The sequence below is a fragment of the Borostomias antarcticus genome (genome assembly GCF_949987555.1).
Source record: "Borostomias antarcticus genome assembly, chromosome: 9".
Classification (NCBI taxonomy): Eukaryota; Metazoa; Chordata; class Actinopteri; order Stomiiformes; family Stomiidae; genus Borostomias; species Borostomias antarcticus.
This window is the reverse complement of record NC_140242.1, coordinates 13198703-13221850: the sequence shown is the minus strand read 5'-3', so window position 1 is coordinate 13221850 and position 23148 is coordinate 13198703. Positions and strand designations below refer to the sequence as shown.

Below are 23148 nucleotides of genomic sequence, written 5' to 3'. Positions count from 1 at the left end.
CTACCTAGCACAGGGACATGGCTATAGCTAGTGAGCTATCCCTTTGTTCCTAAACTAGCCAGCAAGGCAGCTAATATCTAGCTAGGTAGCTGAGAGAAACAGAATGAGAGAGCATGAGAGGTATGGTAGTCTGACACCTTTGTTTTTTGTTTTGGTTACAGGATGAGCAAAAAGGTGAGGATTTGCAGCTCTCCCTTGGCCCCTCCATACCAGCCTGCAAGAAGATCACTGCACTACAGCTCTGATTTTGCACAACAGGTGAGAATACGTTCATCCTATCATGCATTATCTAGTCTATTTAATCCACACATTCTGGTACTATTTTATCTATATGGAGTGCCAGTACTGTGGGCAATAGTTTAATGTACTTTCTTCCTTCTATTCTATTGCAGTTTTGATACTGAGAGACCTGGCATGGTTGTGGCCAGAGAACACCGTGATGCACCGGCCCCCGAGAGAAGGTCTTCTTGTGCAAGCCCCACCCGGACTGGACATGGCCAGACAGACGTATCTCTTTGACAAGATCAGAGAGTTCTGTTCTGATGAGGGACGAGACGTCACATGTCCCCCGCCAAACTCCACAGCAGCTCAGAACAAGACTGTCCGCTTGTAGATTCACTGCAGATCATCAGGACGGACAGCACTGCAGGAGAAAGGCCACAGCCTTTCCTGTTTTCCTGTTTGTATACTGAAGCGTTGCTTGTTCTCTTGCACAGACTTGCCCACACGTGCACAGACTGCATTGTTAGAATATTGAATACTGAGTTGAGTACTGTTGTTATTACCTTGAGTATTGAGCTGGGGACTGTTATTACTTTGTTGTACACTTGATCACAATGAACACTATGCACCTTGTCTATAAAACAGACAACTGACTGTACACTTTAACACTTAGACAGTTGCCTTTTTTTGTACACTTAACTACTTATGCTTGTACTTTATATTATGTATGTGACAATAAAGAACGTTAAATTTGAACTTCATCTTATATTGTTCTTAACTGCATTCACAACACAAGATTAATACTGACTCAGTGTGGGGTCAATAGTGAGAGAGCACCTCACTTGGCAGCCACTCTCAGGTAATACCCCAAGTTGACAGCCACTCTGACAGATAATGACAGATTGTCCAGTGGGGGAGTGGCTGGGGGTGCGGTTACCAGGCTATTGTTCACGCCCATTACCTGGCAGTCAGAGGTGTGGAAAAGTTGGAGAACTTTGGAGGGAGATTTCTCAGCTAAGTTGATTTGGCAGTACTAGCATTCAAATAAGCATATCTTCTTCAAATATGTTCAGAATTCAATGTATGAGACCTCATTTGAAAGCTTACAATCTGCACTTTCATAATCTGTAAAAAACTGAAAAATGAAAAAGCCTAGTTGAGGACCAAATTACCAGCGGCGGTCACATTTATTTGTGAAGGGCGAGGAACAGGGTTTGGGCAGCGTATCAGAGGCGCTTGTATTTGCGGTCCCTCCAGACTATCTCTAGCCATTTGCAGTTGTTCCAAATTAAACTTAGCCTCAGATATGGCTCTAGCCAATTCTTCCTTATACCTCGTAGAAAGGGGCGAAATGAGAGAAGGGGCGTGGCTAATGGCGGGAGCATGAAGAGGGGAAAGAACAGCCTGGTTTGGTGTGAGCACGGAGCAACGAGTCGAGGGGGGGGGGGAAATCTAATTTTAAATCAGAGTTATTCTGCTGGGGAAATGGCGGAGAGACTGTCTGCTGAACCTCCTTATCTTTCCTTCCTGACCTAAAAAACCTCTCTCGTGCTACTCTCTCCCAAATCTTAAAAGCAGACCAGTCTATAGAATTAACAGGCTTTTCCCTTAACCTAATCATCTCAACCACCTCTAGCTGAGCCCGAATCTTAGAATTTAACACTAAAATGTCAGATGGGGATGTAAGGAATCGAAAATGCTTTAGCGCATAACGAAATCTGCCAACAAACGCTCGCAGAATAATGCTTCAGCGCAACAATCTCATCAGGCTAGACAAGTTTAGCAGTAGAATCCTGTTACATCCTCTAGCCATATGTTAGTAGCCGGTGTTACAGGGACACCTAGTGGTGCTCCCAAAATGTTGCATGTATGACCCGGATGTTGTCTTTGGCAGCGCGGGGAATTCAGTTTAATAAAGGCTATACTGCGAAAATCCCTAATAAACACGACGCAGCCTAAAACCCCAAAACAGCAATGAAAGGAAACCTTATAGTTAACTCACGGCGGGAAAGAATACAATTTCGAAAGAAACAAAGACACATTAACCCGCTTAGTACTCACCCAGTCAGGAAGTTCTTTGTTCTCTGGCTCAATGGCGGATCACCGGGAGAGTTGTTTTTCTGCGTCTCCTAGACAACCAGCTAGCCTACTGGAATCTAGCAGTTACGAATTTTAACAGTCTAAAAAGTGTACAAAAATACTTACAATACTTTACCTGGATCCATGGCGCGCGTAACAAACAATACAAGACAGAGCCGAAGCTCAAACAGAGAACACATAAGACACATAAGACGAAACAAAGGCCCACGTTACAACAAGCATGCCCGGCTGCACCAGCAACTTGGTCAAGGCTAAACCTAGTTTAGGTCCACCAAACACTGTACAGCCACTTGGTCAAAGCTAACGCTCGTTAGGTTTACCAAACCACCCGGGATCAAAGGGGAAAACGTTTCTCCCAGAAACGCGGATTGGAAACACCAATCACTCCCGTAGCTACATTTGTTGGTAATCGTTCTTCAACGAAACATCAACAATCACTTCGAAGCTAGTTGGCAATCGTGCTAACACGAAACATCAACAAACGGGGCTTAAGCTAGTTGGTATCGTTCTGAAACGAAACATCAACAATGAGGCTTAAGCTAGTTGGTATCGTTCTGAAACGAAACATCAACAATGCGCGCCCTACCCTCGGTAGGAAAACATACAAGGACGAAGGACAATACGATATAAATATCTATTGCTGTTCACAAAATCCTTAGATAGTTACTTACTAAATACCCACGCTGGGGTTTCTGTTTTCAACAATCCAGACCAATACAAACTGAACCAAATCAAGGCAAATACAACTCAGAACCATAAGAGGGTTCGTTTAAACGTACCTGTGAGCCTCAAGAATCCAGTGGAAGAACTGAGGAAATAATCTCGGCGTGCGCTCTGGCGCAAGAGAGAAAATTGATTTTCCAACGCCCACTATAATGGACCGACACGTCTGCCGATCAGTTCATCCACTGGAATCCCGAAGCAACACGCAGGCAGTTCTCCCATTACCATCCGCGTCGCCAACTGTGATAGTATTTTAAACTGATCTAGTCAAAAGATTTACCAAGATACGTTCAAAAGGTTAAGTCTGGTTTATTGTGAAAAACAATACGAGCGCAAGGACTTCCTGAAAAACGCAACAAAGGTGGTTTCGTCAGCGAAGTCCCGTTTATGGGTATTGCTGTGGCTTATATGCAATCAAAACAAAGGTACAGTGCTTCCAGGATGTGATTGGCTACTCCATTGTATGTCATGTGAAATGGCAGGCGTGGCCAAGAGTACAGGCATGTGACATGAGAAAAAGGCGGTAGTTTCTAAGAGGGACAAAGGGATTTGGGGGAGGTGATGAATTACAAAAGGAGTGAGAGGACAAAGGTTTAAGGTGTTTGGATGTAAATTCAAAATGTAAACACTGGGGACTGGTGGAGAGACGCAGAGCCTCCCCAGACACGACATCCTCCAGTTGGCTGAGGAGCTGCGCGCTCTGGCGTCCAAACAGCCACCGGCGGCGCCCCTCGCAGTGTCCACAGAAGAATACCCCCCAAAAAATACCTGCATGGTGAAGACAGGCTGCAGCAAGAACAGAACTGTCTACCAATGCATGAAGTGCACCATAGCTGTCTGTGGCAGTTGCACTGCCAAGGTGCAGAGGATATGCGCGAAGTGTATTTGAGCTGCCGCCTCAACCGTGCGTAAGAGCAGAGCGCATCAACTCGTCACGAGTTACTTGTGTATAGCTACAACTAGTAGCCCATAGCCATTAAAACGGCTTATTGTTTTATTCATATATCAACTAGATAATTCGATAATAATGAGTAGCCTAGTAGGCTATAAAATGAATTCAATATGGCCTAATTAGCCTTAAGTTGTAGCCTAGGCTACAGTACAATCACAAGACGCATAGACCTAGGCTACCGTATAAAGCGTTGCGTTCTCATAGGCCTATTAACTTAGATAATTATTAATTAGATAAGTATTATGTATCTACGTTCTATGCTGCATCTGTACAGTAGACTACTGTTTTATTTGGAACCTTGGCCAAAATGCTGTTCTTGTAGCCGTTTCATCGATTCTTCTCTTTTTGTGAAGTGTTGGCTATATTTTTGTTAAAGTGCGGCCTAGGCTTTATTCTAAAAAATATGAGAAAGGCGTCATAGGCCTACAGACACATATAAATCATTTGTTGCTTTTAGTAACATTAAAAACAATGCAAATGCAAATCATGCAAAGTTGAAGGCCACGACTTCATCAGTTAGGCTAGTGTTGGCATGATCTATAGATGCTCAGGTCATAATGTCTGTTGAAAATAAATCCCTCTAAGCACAATTTGAATTCTATTAAAATAGGCTAAAATTAAATTTCCACATATTCTGATTCCTTCTATATATATATATATATATATATATATATATTATTATTTTTATGTGTAGCCTAGGCTATAGGCTTCTGCGATGAACAAAACAGCCACAATGTAGCCTGCTTATAGCGAGCGAGAGGGCAGTCTACCATGAAGTGTATAACCATAATGTAATATATCTAGACTACATGCATTGTGGTATTTCTTTATATAGCCCAGCCTGCCTATCAATTGTTTCTCAATAAACAGTTATGTCATCCTCTGAGTCCGAATAAGTAGGCTAATAGACCGGCAGCTCTAAATGCCTTCCCAATCAATGAGACATGGTTGTAAAAATGATGTTTTATTGATGAAAAGGGTAAAACTGAAAAACATGGAAAGAGTCATTGCATTGATCGATGCAGTCCGTTCAAATAGGCATCAAAAGATAAAGTAGGCCCAATTAAAATGACCAATTACATCTTCAAATCCCTTCTAATCTTGGCCTTTGATAGGGTTTTTTCCCGCCCTACTGCCAATTATATCCGGACATTAACTATCTTGTGCATACAGAGCACAAACAATGAAACAATGAAACGAATACATTTCCTCCCTGTCTGTCTGTGGCATACGCTACCAACACTGAAAATACAGGTACTCAATTTATTTAGATTAGACTAGCCTATCCAACTGGACCACTCCAATGAATGTTGAACGTAGCCTACTTTTATTCTTTAAGTTTTACAGAATTGCCATACAATGTCCACACATGCATGCGCCATATCTGACTAGCTCGCAACTCGCCAGCGAACCTGGACTAGACTATTGTAAACCCCCCCTACAAATTATTTTATATTCAAATAAACTGGATGGACCGGTTTCCTAGCCCTGGATCGTGGGGAGGGGGGTAGCCTACGTTAGCGGGTGCTTTGCCATGACTGGCCATTCCACAGGTGTTGGATTGAATTCACTAGTTTGATTGATAGATGGATGGATTTAACGTCCAAAGTATTGTGCAAGTATTGTATAGGCCCATGTGTAAGAGATGAATGGTTGTAACCATGAACTCAGCCAGAGGTAGGCCCTACTGTAGATTATCAGCATTATCACCAGTCTCAATTGATGCTTTCCTACATGTTGCCATTCATTTAAACCACCATCTCACCTAGACTACTTCTGTTGCTGCATTTTTACATTTATGCTTTCATGATTTTAGAGCGCAATCAACATTTTCCAGGATTCCAATAAGTCCATACATTCATCCAACTTTGTGCTGAGCGCAGCGCAGGCTGGTAGCCTACTGTCAAGGATCACGACTGATGCACTCCCTTAACATGTCTCGCAACTCGCAACTCCCCAGACCATCAAGAGAATTTCAATATGAAAGACCTTAAGTGGGGTATTCCAGGAGGTAGCCTAATGTAGCAAGTCGTCGGTCTTCATGACGCACTGTTATGCTTGTTTGCTGTATAGATCCAGTCATAGAAGCGGGCATCTCGTCTGGCGATTTTAAACAGCTGGTCAATTCATCCCAACAAGAATAGCCAAGCGAAGGACACAAATTAAACCACAAACGTTACTGCTGGTCTTGAAACAACTGTGTTAGCCTAGTTCCATATGAGAACACTCCTCGGTCCAATTCCGTATAGTAGATCAGCCTGTGTCCATGTAGTTGCTAGCTAACTGGTGTGTACATTCCATGAATATCCGAAGCAATTATTCCCTATGTAGTTCACTATATGGGTAACACTACTTAGGGAATAGGGACTGAGTGAACCATTTCAAACACATCTCTAGTCAGCCCCGTTAGCTAGCTTACTCGTCCTGATGCCATGTTCCATGAGAACACTCTGCTAGCTAGCTAGTTAGCCTACTGTATTAAACCTCTACCCGACCCGACGACAGTTACAGAGATAGATAGGCCTACTATAGATAGATAGGCTTTGTTCGTAATAATTAAAATTACAACCAGACAGAGAACAAGGAGTTTGAGTTCATAGTTGTTAGCTAACTGGTACAGTAGTTAGCTAGCTAGCTGACCCCTGACGTCTGTCCCCTGTGTTTGTTTACGTTGCAGTCTAGCTTACAATAGCTTCTCACGCCGTTCACTACCATTCCATATTTTTTCTGATTTAAGGTCCCATGACGGGTTTCTCTTCCTGCTTCTGCCTAAGCACTCCACAATACCACAATACAACGGTGTCATGTTTTACCGAAGGAGAAGTGAAGAAGACGGTAGCTATCAGTGGCTAAAGCAGTTAGCTAATGTTAAGATCATTCCTGTAGCTGCTTTGCTGCTAATGCGAGCTCGTCTCCGTTCCTGCCCGAGAAACAGAAGTTGAACTAATAGCATCAAAATCAAAATAGCTACAGGAATCATTGTTGTAAAGTTAGCTATCTGCTTTTTAGCCACCGACAGCTACCGTTAATATTATGGAAGCTGCTGTCGTGAGCTAACTTGCTATCACGGTCTTATCGTGCAGCTTCACAGCCTGCTATTAGCAGACAGCACTAAAGTTGACAAAATCACACTTGCACATCATTAGAATTCCAAACATTTATATGGGATTTATCATTCAACTAAACATGGAACCTGAATACTACCTGATATTTCAACCTGCTGCCATCAGTGATCGGCGCGTCTGCTTGTTTGCGTCATGAATATCCTATGCAATGACATTCCATGTAGTGTCCCAAAACTGTTAAATCATTCCCTATGTAGTTCACTATGAGTAACACTGCATAGGGAATAGGGAGTGAATGAACCATTTCAAACACATCTCTGGTCAGCTCCGTTAGCCATCTTACTCGTCCTGATGCCATGTTCCATATGAGAACACTCAGTTAGCCTAATGTATTAAACTTCTACTTGTCCCGACACATGAGTTAACAGATATAGACCCGGCGACAGTTACAGAGATAGAAACTATAGGTAGATAGGCTTTGTTCGTAATAATTAAATTACAACCAGACAGAGAACAAGGAGTTTGAGAACAAGGTAGGCTCATCTAATGTGCGAGATGAGCTACAGCAATGGGTCAATGAGTAGTATTACTGCGCCCCTATGGGCATGCGAGCGGTGGTGCGGAATGCTGTAAAGCGCCTGTTAGAATACCGCGGGTCAAGTAACATTCTTATGTTCTCACATCTGTATGTCGGGTCGCCAGTGGAATGCGTTGACGCCACAAAATGTTCTCGCTGGTCCTCAACTCAAGATCCCCAAAATCTGGAGAAGAGCACTAGTTGTCGCGATCCCTAAGCCGAACAAGGCTGAAAGGGACCGCTCCATTTCTCTGTTATGTATTTCCTTCAAGAAACGCGAGCGCCTTATCTATGCCCGCGTCGAACCAATCATCGACACGCTGCTCCCAAAGGAGCAGGCCGGGTTTCGACGTGAGAGATCGACCGTAGATCAAGTCACTCTGACGACTCAGGACATCGAGGACAGCTTTACAAAAAGAAGGCCGAAGCCATTTTTAGAGACCTGATGGCTGCCTACGACACTGTATGGCACCTGCAAGCTTCTCCGCCTGCTGTCGGACAGGCACATGGTCAGTATGATCATGGAGCTTGTCCGAAACCGCAGCTTTACCCTCACCACTGGTAGAAGACAGCGAAGCAGGTTGCGATGCCTTAAGAACGGTGTCCCCCAGGGATCTATCCTGGCCCCCCTCCTCTATAACATCTACACCTACGACCTGCCGAACACAGTCTCCAGGAAGTATGCCTATGCAGACGACCTTGCGCTGTTGTACACCGCTGGAGACTGACAGGCCATGGAGGAGACCTTGAACCAGGACATGCAGACACTAGCAGTATACCTCCGGAAATGGAGATTGAAGCTCACAGAGGCAAATATGGTGTTGACGGCCTTCCACCTTAACAACAAGGAAGCCAAACGTGAGCTCTGAATATACACCGACGGAATACTCCTGCCATACTGTGCTGAACCAACCTATCTCGGTGTGACACTGGACAGGCCGCTCACATTCCGCCGACACCTCGATTCACTGCACAAGAAGATAACAGCTCGTGTGGCGTTGAAGAGGCGAGTGGTCCGATCAGGCTGGGGCGCCGGTGCAAAAACAGTGCGCACGGCAGCCCTAGCCCTGGTCTACTCAACCAGTGAATACTGCACACCGGTGTGGTGTCGCAGCGCTCACATGCGCCTCATCAATCTGCCTATCAACGAAGCCTTGCGCATCGTGACAGGATGCCTGCCTCCCACTGCTGTGGACAACCTTCCCATCCTTGCAGGCATCCAGCCCGCTGGCCTCCGCTGCACAGGAACCACAGCACGTCTCACCTGCCGGGCCGTGGAGCCAAACCATCTGCTCCACGACAGGCTCACTGCAACAGCGGAGCCTCCCCAGCGTCTCAAGCCGAGACACCCTTTTGTGCCTGCCGCATGGGATCTCCTGCAGCAATGCAGAGATCTTAACATCAGCGAGGCAGGATGGTTGGACTACCTCTGGCATGTGGATTGGAAAGGCAAACACCTTCAGTCTCCGGGATTTCATCCCGGCCGCCAGTCCTTCCCCTACCGGGATTCACTTACCTAGACCGGCGTGGGTAAAGCTTAACGCCACTTCCGCTCATCAATGCACAGATGGGGCCTGGCATCCTGTACGGCGTGCGAGTGTGGCACCGAGGAACAACGTATAAATACTGACGCAGACCATGTCATCCAGGACTGTGGGCCTGGGGGGAGAGGACGTAACAACGAACCCACACAACGAAAAAGAACTGCCATCATTCAGGGCCCATGTGCTGTTTTGTATGTGGTGTATGGTTCTGAATTAAATAGAGAGGATCTATTTCTGAACCGTCATTTAAACGTTAAAGGCCAGGGGAGGTTGTTTAAATCAGTTATGGGGCTTGCAGAGGTGTTTATACATCCATACATTTACTTCCAGTGCACACACACAGACACACACACAAACACGCACGCACACACACACATACTGTACACACACATACACACACACACTTTCTGTCTCTTAGTCTCTTCATAAATAATGTCTTTATTTGGGAAGACGTAAAATATACCTGCTGTACACTCTCTCTGTGTGTTTTGTGTTTGTGTTTCGTGTTTGTGTTTGAGTGAGTCAGTGAGAGGATATTAAGCGCTCTGCAAATACATTCACCCCCTCCGCCACAAAACTCATTTCTGAAACGCAGGAATCCCTCTGTTCAAAGCAGAAGGAACACGTTAAAAACGACCAGAACAGCTACTCTCCTCTGAAGCCAGTCCTCCTTGGCTTCTCTCATCAACCTGGACATGAGCACCCAGCCACGTTCTCATTCCTTCCTCCCATCCTCCTCTTAATTTCTGCCAAGGATTTGTTTGTCTGTGATGTTTTTTGTGCCTGGTCTCAGTGATCGAGGGGAGAGGCTCCAAGCAGGGCTAGCTGCTACCTGGCGGCTTTACATAATACACTGCATCGCGGAGGCACTCGATTGCAGAGTGGTTTTGAACAGTATGAGGGCCTCTCTTTAAATAATCCATGGCTATGTACTGTAGCACCTGAAGCACAGGCACAGTGCCATCCACTGTGAGTGTAGGACTGAGAGGCTGAATGCTTCCTACTGCTGCCCTGGCCCTGAAAACAGACAGACAGACAGACAGATTACCAGCCAGCCAGACAGGCCGACGGACATAGTCTCTCTTGTTTGTCAATCAGTCTATCTTTCTGTCTGTCTGTCTGTCTGTCTGTCTGTCTGTCTGTCTGTCTGTCTGTCTGTTTGTCTGTTTGTCTGTCTGCAGTAGCGTTTCTAGCGTATATGTCACCCTGGGCGAACCCGGGGGGGACGGGGGGGATGGGCAAGGCCTGATTAATGCACGGGCTCACGGGGCTGAAGCCCTGGGCCCAGAGCTCCAGGGGGTCCGCCGATGGGTCTTGCGCAAGCGGCACTCATGTTTTTTTTTTTAAACGTTTTTCCTCCAGTCAACTTACTGCCTGTGTGTGTGAACGGGGGGGGGGGGGGGGGCTTGATTTGTTTCTGCCAATTACATTTTAGGCTGGCCGATTACATACTTACGTAGGTCGGTTGGGCGCGTGATCTGATGATCTGAGCTGTATTCTGTCAATGTGGTTGACGTGTTCGTGCACAATTAAAGGCAATATTTCTACTCTCTCTCTGTATCTATCAACAATCAGCCATGTCACTAAGTGGCAGTCAAAAATGTAAAAAAAGTCAAACAAAAGGAAGCTAGAGAAGCTGCACTTCTTACAAAGATCCCCAAATGAACGGGGTATTTCACAAACGCCAGTGATCCTACCCCACCTCAGCAGCAGCAAACAGGAGAAGGTTCAGCAATACCCTTGGAGTCGGACCCACAGCTGCCAGATCTTGGTAATTTATATTGTAAATAAGCTATATAGGCTATGTAAAGAAAATTAGGATTTGTGTAGTGCAATGGGTGTTAGTACTATAATGATTTGATAAATTGCCAAGCAGATGCTGGTTGCTAACGTTAACTAGTTAGCTAGCTAGACTAGGTAATGTTAGATTGCGAAACGAAAATGTCCTCCAGTCACTCCAAGGCATAAGTGAAGACGATAGTCAAAATCTGTCAGCGCGCAACGAGGCTTCTGCACTCTGTCAGATAATGAAGCGGTTGGAGACTGCGCTCATATGCGAGTTCTCAAAATGTAAGCACACATCTTCAGGAAGTTGCTCTGGACCTGTCAGCTGCTGTGAGCTTAGTCAAATCGCTTAGAGACTACGTTGCCGAGCGGCGCTGCACAAGGCAGGCTGATGAACCGCCGGGGCCTGATGGTCAACAAAATATGTCTGCAAAAGAAACGTTTTCTGTGAATGTGTACACAGTAATAGTAGATAGACTAATTAGACAGAAGATATCAATCATAACAGGAAATTGATAAGCGTTTTGGATTTCTCAACAATATCCAACCCCTCCCAGAAAACCAAATTCGTTCTAAAGCAATCAGCCTACAAATTAAGTACCCAGGTGACCTGCAAGATTACTTTGCCGAGGAAATCGTCCATTTTAAGGAATTTATAAAAAAATTAATGAAATTACAGCTTACTTCCACGTGGGTTCCTTCTTTTTGTGCATGATCATATCTCTCCTGACAAATCTTGTATCTTCTCCTGATCTGGACCACTCAATACTCAATACATCAACGTACCTGTGACATGTCTGTGTGTGTGGTGTATAATGTAGACATGACAGACATGCTTGCGCTTTACTACCATGTTAATGAAATTGCATGTTAGCGGTGGTGGGGTGGTGGGTAGTGGGGTTGGGGCCTTAACCTGGTCAAAGCCCTGGGCCCTACATCATGTTAATCCAGCCCTGGGGATGGGGATGCGGTTTACTTCGCGGAGATTCGTGGCGTTTTTCTTCTGCTCCTCTTGCCACAGTCTGCCACTGTCTGTCTGTCTGCCTGTCTGGCTGGCAATCAGTCTGTCTGTTTGTCTGGCAATTAGTCTGTCTGTCTGTCTGTCTTTGTTTGTCCATCCACCTGTCTGTCTCAGAGTCAGCTGTGTATCTTTATATAACCTGCTGCTCCTATAGCATGCTTGGTATTTATATCAGGGAATACTAATGCAGAAGTATAGCACCTCTTGAAACAGTAGATGTCACTAGCTCTGCACTCTCCCTGTTTGCATCCCACCCGACGAGTTGCTCTTAACAGGTAATATGGAGAGTAAGTATGACTGCGGGGGTTCCACAAGGGTCTGTCCTGGGTCCTCTCCTTTTTTTTTTTTCTCTGGCTTCTGTCATTTGCTTACATGGCTTCTCCTATCACTGCTATGCAGATGACACCCAGCTGGTCCTGTAATTTCCCCCTTCTGACAGACAAGTGGAGACACACATAGCTGGGTGCCTACCTGACATCTCGGAGTGCTCGGATAGCAACACACCTCAAGCTCCGCTTGGACAGGACTGAGTTCCTCTTGGGGAAGGGCTGCTAATGCTGTGACCTGGCCATCACCATTGACGACACAGTGGTGATCCCACCTTGGCCAGCGAGGAATCTGGGTGTGACCCTGGACGACCAACTGTCGTTCCTCGCACATATCACATCCGTTACACGCTCTTGCAGATTCCTGCTCAACAACATCAGGATGATTTGCCCTTTCCTCACTGACTGTGTTCAACCACCCCAAGTTATCTCACACAATTTCCCTTCTCCGTTCTCTACACGGGCTCCCTGTAGCAGCTCGCATCCAGTTTAAAACTCTGGTACTAGCCTACAGGGCAATGAAAGGAACAGCCCCCTCCTATCTCCAGGCCATGGTCAAACCCTACTGCCCCTCCCGACCGCTACGCTCTGCTACCTCGGGGCATCTGGTTGCCCCATCACTCCGAGGCCCCAGTGGTCCCTCGACATGATCATGGCTCTTCTCTGTCCCTGGCCCCACAGAGGTGGAATGAATTGCCCACTGATGTCAGGACAGCAGAGTCGCTGCCCATTTTTCGCTGGAGGCTCAAAACTCAGCTCTTCTAGGAGTACTTCCAGGATCCTCCTTCTTAAGCACCTATTGTATTGACACTTTGCTACACATGCACTTTGGCTTCAGCACTAGATTATGTTCTTAGTTGGTTGTTTAGAAAGGAGAGGCACTTGTGTGTTCTGGCGAGTAGTATTACATTGATTACCTACGTTAAATGCAATTATTTCTTTGGATAAAATCGTATGCTAAATGACTGTAATGTGAATTTAATGTAGTCAACGCAGAGACACACAAACGCGCGCACGCACACACACATACGCACACACACACACACACACACACACACACACACACACACACACACACACACACACACACACACACACACAGCCCTAACTTCCAGCACTCATACAACTGGCCAACTCAGACTCTGCTGAATGTAGGTTTTGGCTTGAAATCGCCTCCTTAGCCCAATAATGACTGCAGGTTTTAAAATAGCCTCTATCATGCTTTGTCTGATTAATCATTTGTCCTAGCCCTGTGCGAATCAGCAGCCCTGGAAATAAAGGCTCATTGTAATTGTAGATTTCAATTGTAGATTTCATTACACCATCTGAAAGCTTACAACTTACACTTTCATAATCTGTAAAAAAAAAAGTGTACATACTTGTGTGTGTGTGTGTGTGTGAGTGTGAGCATATTCTAGGGCTCCTTCTCTCTGGGCAGAGTCAGAGTCACATATTAACAGAGAACACTGTGGGCTGTGTTTGTTTGTGGCCTCTGTTCACTGCTGCATGTCCAGAGTCGGAGAATGTGACGGCTTCAACTGAGAAAGATATGGGTGGAATCTTCTTCTGTCTGTCGTGCTCCATACAGCACTGTTGAGCCTCCATTTTGGTATAGCCTGTATGTCTTAAGATGTCGTATTCTCATTCCTCTCTGACATCACTGTTGTTCTTCTCTCTCCCCCGTTCCTTTCTTTTTCACTTCTCCCCCTCTCTCTCCCTGTCTCTCCCTCTCTCTCTCTCTCTCTCTCTCTCTCTCTCTCTCTCTCTCTCTCACTTTCTCCCTCCCTCTCTCTGTCTCTCTCTCTTTATCTCTCACTCTGTCTCTCTCTCTCACTGTCTCTCTCTATATATCTATATGTGTGCCCCCCTTTCTTTTTCACACTCTCTGTGCCTCTCTCACTCCCTATCTCTATCTTTCTCTCTCTCCATCCCTCTCACACACCCTCTCCCTTTCTTTTCTTTCTCCTTCTCTCTCTATCTCTCCCTCTCTCCTTCTCTCCCTGCCTCCCTCTCTCTCTGTCTCTCTATCTCTCTCTATTTCTCTCCCTCCATATACCTATGCCCCACCCCCCCCTCCTGACAGGTGACCTCCAGCAGGGCCGCCCAGCAGCAGCAGATGGGTCCAGGTGCGGGTGCAGTGGGCGGAGGGACAGGTAGGGGGTGCTGGAGGCTCTTTCTCTCACAGCCCTGCCGTGCTAGCTAGAGAGAGAGAGTAAGAGAGAGAGAGAGGAGGCTGTAATCACGGTGACGCCGGCGTCACACGGCTCCATACTGTATAAAATGTTGTTGGGTGGCACAGGGGCTTGTAACTGAGGCGCCATCCTAAACCGCCGGTGTTGTAGGACTTATAAATACTGTCATACAAAGTCCGACAGGTGTGGAGCGGCTGCAAGGCGATTCAAATAAAGTAGCTGTTGAACTAAAATGCTTCGCTCTGCCCCCCAAAAAGAAGCTGGGTCAAGCGTTTTTGGCGGAGTGATGTATTTAGGGGTCTAAGCAGCCGCTGCTGCGGCTGGACCCCCAGGGGCGGACTGGCCATCGGGAGCATAGTGAATAGCTGCCCCCCGTCAAAAAATCGCGTAGCATCCCCCCCCCACCCCCCCCGTCAACAAGTCACGCAGCACCCCCCTCCTGTCAACAAGTCGCACAGCACCCCCCCCCCCGCCCCCCCCCCCCCTCCCCCCACGTCAACAAGTCGCGCAGCACCCCCTCCCCCGTCAACAAAACGAAACTGAAGGTGTTCCATCTCACCGCGTCGGCTCGGCTCGTGGCCTGACTGGGGGCAACATTTCCCGGCAGGAAATATTCACCCAGTCCGGCCCTGTGGACCCCTATTGCTTTTGTTCAAGTTCTTTCTTTCTTTCGTTTTTTCTTTCTTTCTTTCTTTCTTTCTTTCTTTCTTTCTTTCTTTCTTTCTTTCTTTCTTTCTTTCTTTCTTTCTTTCTTTCTTTCTTTCTTTCTTTCTTTCTTTCTGTCTTTCTTTCTTTCTTTCTTTCTTTCTTTCTTATTTTTCTCCCCTAAATGCGTTTGTGCAGCAAAAACTTTATGCTCAAAACTCACAAAAATGTGCATGTGGGTTGCACATCCCACCCACTACTCAGGCACATAAAATGGCACTCATTGACTTCAACGTGGCGCTGTAACATCATGTTTACGTTTTCAAAATTATCTCAAGAACAGCTTGGCGTACAATCAAACTCCTTACAGAATTCTAATCCATCAATTGATCTGCATTTTTAGTCCAATGGTCTTCCGCACTAAAAATTTAACATTTTGGGACTTTTCTTCAATTTTCTCAAAAAACTATTCGGGCCAATCGTCCCGAAAATTTAGCAGGATCATCTACCGACTTCGCTGATCTAAAGTTACCAAATAAATGTTGATGCTTTGATCCATTTCGAAATGACGCATCTTTAAACCTGTGTCATTAAGTTCAATTTTACATAAATGCTCATAAATCAAAAATGGCTAAACCGATGGTAACCAAACTTGGTGCATGTCTTTGGACGCTAGGTCCAAGCTTTGGTACGCAGTTTTGGGATGTTCTGCCACTAGGGGCCCCCACAAATGCAAAAAGTTTATATCTCATAATCTGCTACATAGATTCATACCAAATTTATCACGCATGATCTAGGATCATTACTCAGTTGATGCATACACTTTGGTAATGATTGAATAAAGTGGGCATTGCTTTTTACAACAAATCTATATTTCACATTCCAAACTTAAAAAAATCTTTAAAAAATCACCCGTGCATCCTACTGAGCTGAATTTTTTTCAGCCCCTCCAATGAACTGTGACAAAAGTTTGCCTCATGCAACCTCAAGTCAGAAGTCTGTCACTCTATATTTTTCAGAATATGCAAAATCAGTCAATGTCTACATCTACAAAAGTCTTCATTCATATGTTACCACAAACCAGAACAACATTCTTTGGATACTACATATCAAGTGTTTAAAACGGCGTTCAGATCGGTCAAACAATGAATACTCAGCAATGTTCAGTATATTGCTGTAATTTCTACTGTATGCACAACATTTTCTATTTCATCTAATCTTTTAATAAATTTCACCAAAATATTTGACAACAAACTCGAAACCAGGATGATGTGTGATTTTTTTTTTGACTGTTATAATGATTTAAATTTTAAAAAGAAAAAGAACCCAGTTCTGCACATTAATATTATTGCCTCAATTTGTGCTATGTGAAAAGCCTGCTTGGTGGCGCAGTGGTAATCTTCTCTGGAGATTCAGAGGTTAACGGTTTAAATCCCCAGGTTGCTACATCCCCTTGAGTAGATGCACCCTCCTGTTTCTGTTCATCTGTTGTGAATGCTTGTTTTAAAGGTTTTGCACATGTAATATCATTGCCTCAAGTTGTGCTATAGAAACCCTGTTGTGGCGCAGTGGTAAATCACCTTCTCTGGGGATTCAGAGGTTAACGGTTCAAATCTCCAGGTTGCCACTTCTCCATGGGTAGTTGTAAGGATGAATATTTCCACTTTTCAAAATTGTGTTTTTGTCCCCCCCACTTTTTACTTCTAACCTATTTTACTATGAAATAATTTAGCAAATGTTAAATGGACTGCACTGTTATCCAAAGTACTTTCCAATGGCCTCTCACACCAATGGCAGCCAGCTGCCATGCAAACTGCCAGCCTGCTCATAAGGACAAATTTGGGGTTCAGTGTCTTGCTCAAGGACACTTCCACATGTGGTCAACTTAAAAAATGATTTTATTTTACAATTTATTGGGCTAGACAAATTCATTCGTTTCAATCAAGTCATCTGTACCTTTGCTTCACTGGTCTTCTGCTCCTTCTCCAAATCCTATTTTCGACACCTCTTCGCAAAGTGCTTGGACCCCGATCATTGCCGCTTGCGGCTATATTTTTTATTGGTTTTTCTTCAATTCAACTTTTGTCTTGGTAGCGTTGCTATGGCAACAGAAAGGCTTGTTCAGCCGTCTTTTCTACAACAACAACAGGTGCTACAGTGCGTGACCACGGTCTAAGAGAGGACATGTCGGGTGACAGTTCAGAGCTGGCTGAGAGCACACGTCAGGTGACAGTCCTGAATGGCTGACTGACCGTGGTCTGACCTCCCCACCTCCCCATCCCTCCAGGTATCTACTACTCCAGCTCCACGCTGCCCGCTCAGAGGGTGAGCTCTCCCCTGTCTGGAGGAGGGGGGTCCGGAGGTTCCCCCAGCAAGCTCCAGCGCCTGGGCTCCTCTGCGGACACACCCGGCTATGCCACCGCCCAGCGCCTGCCTTCCTCCTCCTCCTCATCCTCGCCCAACAAACAGTCGCCCGCTAACCGCTTGGCAAAGTCCTACAGGTATAGACTGAACATGTATTTCCCCCATCTATCTATCTATCTATCTATCTATCTATCTATCTATCTATCTATCTATCTATCTATCTATCTATCTATCTATCTATCTATCTATCTATCTATCTATCTGTCTGTCTGTCTGTCTGTCTGTCTGTCTGTCTGTCTGTCTGTCTATCTATACATACATACTTGTCCTTGGGCAGTGTGTCAGGATTTAGCTGTGACCTTTAAATAACATTTAGTCCTGGCTCAAATGTGTTAATGGGCAATATTCAGTCCGGCAGAGAAAAGCATGGATAATATACGTCTTCTTTTTTTTTTTATTATTACACTATTGCTCACATCGCATTTAGTGACTGCCAGCTGTACTACAACACGCTTCTGTCACCGTTGCAGCACCAGCGTTGCCGTGCCGACGGCCGGGGGAGCGGGGTCCCCGCTGAGGGTGGCGTCTCCGCCTAGCTCCACGGCCACCGGGGGCGGGGCCAGCGCCTCGGCCTCCCCGCTACACCAGGTGTGTGATTGACGGATAATTCCAGATTTATTCATGTATGTATTTTTTCCCAAACAAAGCAGAGTATATCACCATACATCATCATCAATCTACAGAACCTGACGTGGGAGCTATTAGGAATCTGGGAATACGTAGACTAGGCGATGAGGAATGGATGGATTATGGATTAGGGTATTTTATCTACAGGATACTATTGATGTGCACATGATATTGTAATTTATGGTGACCTGCACTTTGGATGAACTGAACTGTGATTATATTTTTGATGGCTGCTACTGTGTAATGGATTACTGTTGATTTGTTTGTGATTGTATGTGTATACTGTATGTGTGCTGTACAACAAATTGCCTCCTTACGGACGTTAACATTTTCGTATAAATCTAAATCACACGGTGCAGCAGAACTATGACACAGACGCTGTGTGAGTTCTACAGTGCTGCTGTCTGTGACAGTGTGAAGTTGTTGTTGTTGATGTTGTTGTGATGTTGTTCTGCTGTGCTTCTCTCCGTGGTAGATGAGTTCAGGCATAGGGAGCTATGCCACGCTCTCTCCCAAGCGCCTGGCGGCCCACCACGCCTCCGACCAGTACAAGATCTCCCATGAGCTCTACGCCAGCGCCACCCTGCAAAGACCTGGCAGTCTGGCAGGTGAGGGCCGTGCGCACGCAAACACACCCGCACACACCCGCAAACACACCCGCACGCACACGCAAACACACCCGCACGCACACTCAAACACACCCGCACGCACACTCAAACACACCCGCACGCAAACACACCCGCACGCAAACACACTCGCACGCACACGCAAACACACCCGCACGCACACTGAAACACACCCGCACGCACACGCAAACACACATGCACGCACACTCAAACACACCCGCACGCACATGCAAACACACACGCAAACACACCCGCACACGCACGCAAACACACCCGCCACAAACGCAAACACACCCGCACGCACGCGCAAACACACCTGCACGCACACTCAAACACACCCACACGCAAACACACCTGCACGCACACTCAAACACACCCACACAAACACACCCGCAAACACACCCACACAAACACACCCGCACGCACACGCAAACACACCCACACGCAAACTCAAACACACCCACACGCAAACACACTTGCACGCACACGCAAACACACCCGCACGCACACTCAAACACACCCGCATGCACACGCAAACACAAATGCACGCACACTCAATCACACCTGCAAGCACACGCAAACACACCCGCACGCAAACACACCCGCACGCACACTCAAACACACCCACACGCACACTCAAACACACCCACACGCACACACACAGTCCTGCCAGTCGCCACATAGCTGCATAGACGTTTCATTCAGGAGCACTCTTGTCATTCAGGAGCACTCTTGTCATTCAGGAGCACTGTTGTCATTCAGGAGCACTCTTGTCATTCAGGAGCACTCTTGTCATTCAGGAGCACTCTTGTCATTCAGGAGCACTCTTGTCAATAGCCTTATTTCCACTGTCGTGCCGAACCGTTCTGAGCACGCAGGGTAACCGTTCCGACGGTGTTTCCACATGGGACCGGTTAGGCTCAAAACCGTTCGCAGAACCGTTCCCATGGCACGGTTGTCTAACCGTACTGAGTGAAGCAGAACCGGCGTTTTAGTAGAAATGTGAAGAGACAAAACAAACTACCATGGCAACCGACAATAACAACATTCCGTGGAACGCAACAGCCCGAGAAGTGGAAACAGACACTGTAACCGTTCCCACGGGTCCGGAGCGGCGCGGTTTGAGCACGGTATCGGTTCGGCACGACAGTGGAAATAAGGCTAATGACTGTTTACACGTAGTCTTCTCTCCCGCTTAGAAGTGTGTGTGTGTTTGTGTGTATGGTGTTTGTGTGTATGGGTGTTTGTGTGTATGGGTGTTTGTGTGTTTGTGTGTATTGGTGTGTGTGTGTGTGTTTGTGTGTGTGTGTGTGTGTGTGTGTGTGTGTGTGTCTGTGTGTATGGGTGTTGTAAATCCAGATAGGGCACTTCAGGTGGAGCACAGTAATTCAGACCAGGCAGGAGGCTAGTTAGCGCCTTGGTGCGTTTATTCAAACAACCAAAAAAGACAAAAATGTTCAACGTAAGGATCTCTCGGGGAGACGACCAAAAATCGGTGTTCTCGTGCCGGAGGGGCTCAGGACCAGGGCCGGAACACGACAGCTACTCCTGGAACCAGCGAAGAAAACGAGAATTAGTGAAGCGGAAAAACTCAACATGAGTCAAGCAGCAGCACACGCTTCTTTACTCACTGAGTCCAAGGACTGACTACTGTCTCTCCTGCTGGCCTTTTTGAGGCGGCGTGGCTCGTTAGCTGATTTCGTTCAGCCGGTGTTTTCTCAGCCCGCGAGTCATCAGGGGATTGAGCGACGCCGGTGAGTAGCGTTGCCCGGGCAACCACAAACGGCCTGTTGATCCCCTCGATCACCTGGCTTTTGCTGTCCATGGTGCTGAGCGCGCTGTCCATGGTGCTGAACGCGCTGTCCATGGTGCTGAATATGCTGTCCATGGTGCTGAATATGCTGTCCATGGTGTTGATCGGGCCCTTTCTGAATCGCCGTCTCCACCCGGCCCATTCCACCTGGTGGCCGCTGTCCTGGGTTCTGAAAAAAAAGATTTGCGCACGGCGGGAGCCTTTTTGGGTTTGTGCGCGGCATGGCCCTGTGGCAGCCTCACTCCGGATGGGCCCTGGGGGGATGCCACAGTGTGTCATACACAATGTCTCTCGCCCACTCTCTGCGACTCCCTTATTGATTCCAATAAGACTCCCATCACCGTGAAGAGAGGGCTGTGTCTGCCTGTCCTCCTCGTGTTCTGAGGTAATGAAAGTGCTGTGGGCTGAACAGAGTGGTTGTTGAGTGGCAGTACTGAACGCCGCGTCCTCCTGAAGGTTGTAATCAGCCCCCTCCCCCCCAGTGGAGTCATGATGAGTTGGAGGGTGACCTGAGGAGGGGGCGGGCCCCTAGCTGATAGGACGAGCGTTTCCAGAGACGGAGCGACAAAGGCGTTGTCAAAGTTACAGTTAGAAAGCAGCACAACGACAGCTGCACATGATTTTTGGGACATCGGTGCGTTACAATGTGTCCAGGCGCTTGCGCCTCCAGGTGAAGACTGACCGATGGCAGGTAAGATATGTATCTCTTCAGACTGACCGATGGCAGGTAGGATTTGTATCTCTTCAGACTGACCGATGGCAGGTAGGATTTGTATCTCTTCGGTGGGATATTTTGTGCTGGTGGTGGTTCGTGCTGGTGTGGGCATCGTCCAAGACTCTTGGATGAGGAGGTCATTGTTGCTTTGACCCATAGCTACACTGCTATAACTAGCTTTGACCAGTGTACATATATATATATATACTCAAGGTGTTTTCATAACATCTTTACTTGATTCACGCTTGATTCATCTTTGACATTGAGAACAAATTTAAAAGTGAGAACAAACTTAAATTGGTTCTTTTACTGAATTAGGTAAATACCCATGTGGTTTAAAAGAGGAAAATAATTACACAGCTGCTGGTTGCATTATTTTTACTCTAATATATCTTTGTTGTAATATTTAGCTAGTTTCCTTTTAGGTGCACAGACACACACACGCACACACACACGCACAAACACACTCATATACACAGAAAGTTAAGAGTAGAACACAAAATGAGGAAGGGATCCGGGCTTGTCATTAGAATTTCATTTCAGTCGAGATGACTTTTGTCAAAATTGACCCATTGTTAGCATGCAAATATAAATACATAGCATATGAATTTTGGCGGTGTGCTTTGTTCTGGGGGCCCCCTGTCTTCCACCGATGTGGAAAGCGTGTTAGCAGGGGGAGGGGCCGACGCTTCGTGGAGTCCGAAGGAGATGCAGCCTAGTGTCTCTGCCTCCATGGTGACTGGAGGGACCGCTGGATGGTCATCCGGAGATGTTTCGGCCCACGGTCACCACGGAGAGCCACAGAGACCAGCTAGTGTCTACCCTGGCTTCCACTAGCCGACGCATAGTGGAATACCGGAAGAATGCAGCAATACCCCTGGAACAGAGAGCAACGACGACAACAGAGATGACCAACATACGCAGGTGGAGCAGGGGAGGAGGTGGGGCGAGCATGCAGATACACAACCAGCAGTAATGGCAAGCGCAAACAATGACATGTTTTGACAGCTTAAATACATGCACTCTAGCGAGCTGAACCAATGCTATGACAGCTGACAGTCAGCTAGTGGTTAGCGTCATTAAGTTCGTGCCTCGCCTGAAGTTATGTCGGAGACTTCATTCTTCTCTTTTTATGTTGTCTTTGTCTGATTGTGAGAGGTGTCATGGGAGGAGGACATGTCTCTCTCTCCATCTGTTGCTCAGCTCCCGTCTCTCCTTCTCAAAGGACGACTTCATCAGCTTCATCAGAGCCGTCTGTGACTCCGGGGGAGGGCTGGGGGAACAGGCCATGGGAGGGAGAGGGGGAGTCCTTAAAGCCTCTGGAAACTTGGTTTGAAATAGTAAAAATGCATATATGATATCAAATGTTAGTGTCTCTTTAAGCATCCACAAAAATCTCAGTTAAAATAAATGTTCAGAACCCTTCAAAAAAAGTGTTCAAAAACGGCTCATTTTGCTCTCTAGACCATTTCTCAGGAATGTGTGGGCGCGTCAGATCAGGATTTGATTGACATTTTGATCCGCCAATGACAAACAATCTCATCAAAACTAGCAACGCAATATGCACAGCAACTAAAAGTCCAGCCGTATATGTTTGAGCCTTCAGATACTCAATTCTCAGAGGATGCAGAAATACAGTAGAAGCCCTGCCATCTCCAAATAATTTATTTTAATCGATCACTGAATGGTGAGTTCCAAAATGCTTTTCTATCCATTAGTAGAATTAGTTAGCCACAGCTAGTTCTAACCATACTAGTTAGCGCTAACATTATTAGTTGAGTTGGCAAGCTA

At 46.4% G+C, this 23148-nt stretch overlaps 1 protein-coding gene across 1 annotated transcript in view; it reads left to right on the top strand.

The window, feature by feature from the left end:
* The window catches only part of ctnnd2a (catenin (cadherin-associated protein), delta 2a), a gene marked incomplete at both ends in the record, with an annotated part of 313279 nt that overhangs the window by 128109 nt on the left and 162022 nt on the right, over positions 1-23148 (top strand). Inside the window, 4 exons of the mRNA XM_084443367.1 lie at positions 14399-14447; positions 17440-17653; positions 18047-18164; positions 18679-18811. Of these exons, the coding sequence (XP_084299493.1) occupies positions 14399-14447; positions 17440-17653; positions 18047-18164; positions 18679-18811 (514 nt within the window). The remainder of the gene's footprint in view (positions 1-14398; positions 14448-17439; positions 17654-18046; positions 18165-18678; positions 18812-23148) is intronic.